At 58.1% G+C, this 5394-nt stretch overlaps 2 protein-coding genes across 2 annotated transcripts in view; both read right to left on the reverse strand.

The window, feature by feature from the left end:
* Window positions 1-244: 244 nt before the first annotated feature.
* Window positions 245-2752, reverse strand: FUOM (fucose mutarotase). The gene is made up of 5 exons (XM_006867457.1): window positions 2668-2752; window positions 1900-1968; window positions 1226-1296; window positions 996-1094; window positions 245-322 (listed from the first exon to the last, which is right to left on the reverse strand). Exons 1-5 carry the CDS (start codon window positions 2750-2752, stop codon window positions 245-247), a joined length of 402 nt encoding a protein of 133 aa, XP_006867519.1.
* Window positions 2753-2886: 134 nt separating this feature from the next.
* The window catches only part of ECHS1 (enoyl CoA hydratase, short chain, 1, mitochondrial), an 11810-nt gene continuing 9302 nt past the window's right edge, over window positions 2887-5394 (reverse strand). Inside the window, exon 8 of the mRNA XM_006867490.1 lies at window positions 2887-2958. Coding sequence (XP_006867552.1) covers window positions 2887-2958 — 72 coding nt within the window. The remainder of the gene's footprint in view (window positions 2959-5394) is intronic.

Here is a 5394-nt window from a genome sequence, read left to right on the forward strand (position 1 = left end):
GGTGCACATGGGGGTCCTCGTGGGTCCCAGCACAAGGCAGGGCTGAGGGGTGGACACTGCTGAGTCCCTGGCTTCTTCCATCTTCATCCCACCAAATGGGCAGATGCCCAAGTACAAACAGGGCAGTTCTCCCAATACCTGACAATGTCTGTGGAACACTGTGGGGCTGAGGGTCCCCCAACTGATCCCGAAGGTGTTGGTTTGGAGAAGGGGCCTCTGGGAGGTGGGGGTCATGCCCACAGACTCACCCAGTGGCTACCACCGCAAATGCCTTTTTGGACCGCTCATAAAATGCAAACCGCTCAACCTTCTCCAGCGATTTCTGGAAGACAAACATTGGTAGCCATTGGGGTCTGTGGGTCGCAGGAGCCCGCCTTTCTTGGGCTCTGGCTGAGTTGCCCAGCTGACTCAGGTCCCACCCGAGGCACCAGTAGTGAAGTGGCCACTCCCGCAGGCTGGGCAGAATCAGAAGGCAGTGGATCGGAGACTCCAAGAGGGCCAAGTGCTCTGTCCTGGTCCAAGGTTGTTCCAGGAATCCCCGAGAGATGAGGTCTAGGGAGTTTGGTGGGGGGTTAGGAGTCCCGAGGCTCTGGGAGGACTCTTAGGGGAACACACAGGGAACAAGTCCCTGTCCCACCCAGATCTCAGGAGCTGTAACCCCCCAGGGTCCCTGCGTGCTCCGGAGAGCAGTCAGCAGACAGAGGCCACTCTTCGAGAACAGGCAGGGTTGGGTGTGGGCCAGGACTAGAGATTGGTGATGAGGGAAGGGGCCAGTCACCTTCCACGTTCCACCTGGGTTCTCTTTTGCTCCTAGGTGGGGACCCCCCATCAGTGCTCCGGAGACCCTCCATAGGACAGAGGAATTATTGGGGCTGGGCTGGGGAATGAGGACCTAAAGCAGAGGTAGGCAAGGGTGTGTGGCCCAGTCACTCCATCTTCAGCCCCAGGTGGAAGCCAGCAGTGAGCACATGGTCTCAGGGGTCTGGGGGGCTCACCGTGCAGCCCTTCTCATAGAGGAGAGACTGGTAGTAATTCCATATTGGAGTCTGGAGGCCCCTGTCCCTGTCACTGGGCACCAGCTCCATGACAGCAGCCTGGGGGGAAGGGGCAGTCAGCCAGGCCATTCCCACCCACCCCAGCTGCCCAGCACATGTCTCCCCACAGAAAACACCAGTAGGGCGCCTCAGTCTGGGAGGAGAGGGGCAGGGCCATTGCAGGTCCTCACCGGACTCGCTGCGTAGGTGTCCAGTGGCAGCAACTTCAGCATGGCCTCGAGGAGCTGAGGGATGTCCAGGCCTAGGGGTAGGGGCAGAGTCTGGCTCAGCCACCAAGGAGGCCATGTGGTCCCCAGATAGGCAAGGCACTCCAGGCACGAGGGAGCCACTGGGCTGGCCAGTTGACAAGCTCAATTAGGCAGCTGTGTGTAGGACACAGCGAACACACCCCCTTCCTCCTGCTTCAGCCTCCACACCTGTCTACACCTTGTCTCCGAGTTGGACATGTTTGGGTACAACCCAAGTCCATTGATCCCAGAGGGGCAATGGCCTTCCCAGATCAGACAGTCCAAGGGTGAGAAGGCACTGAGGACACTTTCAGGGCAGGTGTCATGGCTCTGGGCACGAAGCAAGGGCAAATGACCTCAGGCCGACCAGGGACCTCCAGTCTTGGTCTCCCATCTGTACAAAGTCCCCACAGTGAGACGCTGTGGGACCAGACTGGGTGGAGGGGCCGGGTGATCACATTTGGGGTCTAAGGATGCAGAGAGGGCCGTAGAACCCCGGGTTATTGGGAGCAGCCTCAGGAAGGTGGCGTGTGGCAATGCTGTAGCCCCTAAAGCCTCGGAGTTAGGACTAGGACTGCCCCCACCCCCGGGGGTTGGGAGCGGGGGAGACAGCTCACCATCAGCACGGATCTCCATGGGGCCGCACTGGCATATGGAAGCAGTGGGGAAGTTGGCATCTGCAAGGACTGAACGTACAGGCAGGTCAGACTACCGTGCCCAACACTGTGCCTCCGAGACTGGCCCATCTGCCCTCTGTGCAGTCCTGTCCACTTTGCTCATCCCATGATGGAGGTCATCATGGGGACTGAGGTCAGACAGCACAGGCTCCAACTGGTCAGAGAACAGCCAAAAAACCAGATGGGGGTGGGGCCGAGAAAGCCGGTTGGAGGAAAAGGCAATTAACATCCCACCAGATCCTGTCCCGGTCCTCCGAGCAGGCAGTACGGCGCTGACCAGGTCCAGGAGGCTGGAGTTCCCCCATGGAGTTCCAGGTACAGCCTTCTCCCCATGAAAAGGGCACCCGTCTGGACAGCAGGGGTTGAGGCGGCTGGTTGTGGCCCCTTGAGCAGTGCAAGGCGGCGGAAGTCTGGAAGGGGAGGACACCGACCCCGTCCCAAAGGCCGTGGCCCCACCATCACCCAACGTGGCTGCCTCTGGCCCCGAGGGCATCCAGGCTAGAGGAGGAGACCTCGGACTTGCTCAGGGCCACGGTCCCGCCCGGAACGCAGTGCCCTCGTGACTGCTGGCTTCCCAAGAACGCAGGGTTGGGGCTTCCTGCTTCGAAGAGAACCGGACCGCCTCCTCGGGCCCAGCCCTACCGGGAACCTGACGGACAGGGAGGGATGTGGGGCCGGATGTCCGGGGCGCTGTCCGGTTGCGCTCACCGATCTCGTCTCCATGCCCCATCCGTGCCAGGGCGTAGAGCAGCTCCGGGGACAGCAGCGCGGGAATGCCCTTCAGCACCACCATGGTCAGGACCAGGTGGAATGTGAGCTCAGGGGCAGGAAGCGGCCCGAGGGGGCGGGGCCTTGTGTGGGCGGGGCGATCCCGGGAGTGGGAGGGGCTCTGAGGTAGGAGGGATGGAGCCACGGGATCAAGAGGCGTCAGGCCAAGACACCCGCGGACCTCCCCTGGTGGTACCGGCGTCCTGACCTCTGGGCCCGGGCCTCCCACTCCTGGGAATAGGGGGAATTGGGGCTGTGGGGCCGGTCAGGGAAAGCCACAGTTCCGGTCAGTGGGGGCAGTGATGATGGATGAGCCTGGGAACAGTTTTCTCCCCAGCCTGGAGCTGGAAGGTTCTCAGTAAGGTCCCCTAAGCGTTTAGTACAAGTACCTGTGGGAGACCAGTTTTATGTAAACAGATGGGAGTAGCCAACTTTCTGCTTCAAGGGCAAATCAAAACCAAGCAATGAGGTGGGAACCCTGAGGGGTTGGAGTCTCCTGGTGTGGACAGCCACTATGGCTCCCTGTCCCTCCCTGATCGCCTCCAACTGGAGCCAGGAATTGAGGATCGCAGGGGAGGCTCGGTTCCTCCATGATTTCTGGAACCCCTAACTTTATGGAAAGATTGGTTGTGTTGGACTCAGGGTTTCCGAGGCCTCATCTTTCTCCTGCAGAGCCAGTAGTAGTTTCGAACTGCGGACCTTGAGGTTAACAGCCTAACTCATAACCACTGCACTACCAGAGCGCCTTTTGGAAAGGTGGACAGGTACTTTTCTTGGCTGAGGCCTGGGTGTGGAAATAGCTTGGGGCTGTCCTCAAAACTGTCCCACAGACTGGTGTGCCGCTGTGAGCTAATGCATCAGACTGCAAAGTCGTTTGAACTGCAAGGTTGGTGGGTCAAGCTCACCAGCTGCTCCCTGGAAACCCTATACAGGTTCGCTATGGGTCGGAATCTATTCAACGAAACTTAACAACAACTGATCCACACTGGGACCTGGTGTGGATCTGTTGGATAAGCTCTGAACTGCTAACTCCAAGGCTGGTGGTTTAAACCCACCAGTTACTCCTCAGAACCAACTGGACGGAATTTAGCAAATTGCACTAGGAGCGCTGGTGGCACTGTAGAATAAGCACCGGACTGTTAACTGCAAGGTCGGCAGTTCAAACCCATCAGTTGCTCTGTTGTAGAAAGATGAGGCTCTTTGCTCCCATGAAGACTTACAGCCTCAGAAATCCAATACAGAGTTGCCCTGAGTCAGAATTGACTCAGTGGCAGGTTTGGTTGTGGTCTAACCCATGTTGCCACATCTGTCTCCCCTCACTCTCTGGGAGGGAGAGGCCCACCTACCCTGTGGAGCCCTTACCAAGCCCCTATGTCTGTAACGGCCTGGGTCAGGCATATCTGAAACAAAGTCACTTTCTGCTCTGTCCCAGCTTTACAGAAATTTCTGTCTCCTTCTGTTGTCCCATCCCTCTGGAAACCTCTGACCAGCCCATTTCTGAAAACCTGGTTCTCCTGGGGAGGACATTGTCCGGGCCAGGGGAAACCGCCAGCACAGAGCAGCTGCTGGCACTTTAGTCATGAACTTTTACAAGAACTCAAGGAGCCCGGCTGCTAATGAAAACGTCGGAGGTTCAAAACCACCAGCCACTGTCTGGGAAGATGCTGTGGCATCTGCTTCCGTGCTGATTATAACCTTGGGGACTCTACGGTGTGGTCCTCCTCTGTCCTACAGTACGGTTATGTCGGAATCCTCTTAACAGCAGCTTTGGCTGCTCTGCAGAAGTGCAACCCCAACAGCAGCAGAGACCCTGAGCTGTTCACTGCCCAAAGCAGGTCCGTTTACTCCTTTCTAGGGGCAGGGTGGCCTCTCCCAATTCACTGCCTAGGCCCCGGCCTGTCTTGGGAACCTGTGGTCATTTGCTGGCATTGTGAATGTACCTGCAGATCTCCTGGCCCCCAGGGCCTGGGGCAGCCACTGTCCTCTTGGTCCATGCCACCTTCCTGGGCCTCTGGAGGGTGTGGTCTTTGTCCAGATTACTGGACTTGAGTGCTATGTCTGTGTCCCCAGGTCTCCAGACCCCACGGAATTCTCCTTGGTGATAGAGTTGGCTGCACTTGCCACCCAGAGCTCTGCTTCCACAGGTCTGGGTGTGCACTTTGAGCAAACACCCAGTGGCTTAGACACGGCTTCCGACAGCAATCCTGGCTCTGGCTGACGTCATTGATTACTATGGGGGAAGAGGCCCCACACTGGCTTCTAGAATCCGACACACTTGACTTAAAGGGTAAGGACTCATGCCCAGACTCTGAGGTGCCACTCACGGTGGTTCCATGAAGATCCCACCACCTCAACCAGTCAGTCCTGACTCTGTCTCATGACCTGCCTCAGGGCCACCAAAGCCATGCTGTGAAATGAGATATAGCCACCAGGGGGAGCTCACGGGGAGATGGCAAGTCAAGGGCAGTGTGTAGAGACCATGCAGAAAGAAAGGCAAACTACGTCACTGCTGGTAGGCACGTGTGCCTGGGAGGGACTCACTGTGCGAGGCCTGGGGATGGCCTCCCTGGGGAGGGGAGATCCCGTCCAAGCTTCCCCACCGGTGCATCACTTCACTGCATGCTTGTTTAGGGCACCACAGAAATGTCGTGTGCCTGGGCAGCTCCA

The sequence above is a fragment of the Chrysochloris asiatica genome, unplaced genomic scaffold (assembly GCF_000296735.1).
Source record: "Chrysochloris asiatica unplaced genomic scaffold, ChrAsi1.0 scaffold00105, whole genome shotgun sequence".
NCBI lineage: Eukaryota > Metazoa > Chordata > Mammalia > Afrosoricida > Chrysochloridae > Chrysochloris > Chrysochloris asiatica.

Bases quoted from the DNA above. Each gene is read 5' to 3' on its own strand.
- FUOM (XM_006867457.1), bottom strand. From the start codon at position 2,752: ATGGTGGTGCTGAAGGGCATTCCCGCGCTGCTGTCCCCGGAGCTGCTC. The intron at 1,969-2,667 runs GTGAGCGCAACC...CTGTACGTTCAG, and splicing joins GGGGCATGGAGACGAGATCG to TCCTTGCAGATGCCAACTTC. The intron at 1,297-1,899 runs GTGAGCTGTCTC...CCCTACCCCTAG, and splicing joins CATGGAGATCCGTGCTGATG to GCCTGGACATCCCTCAGCTC.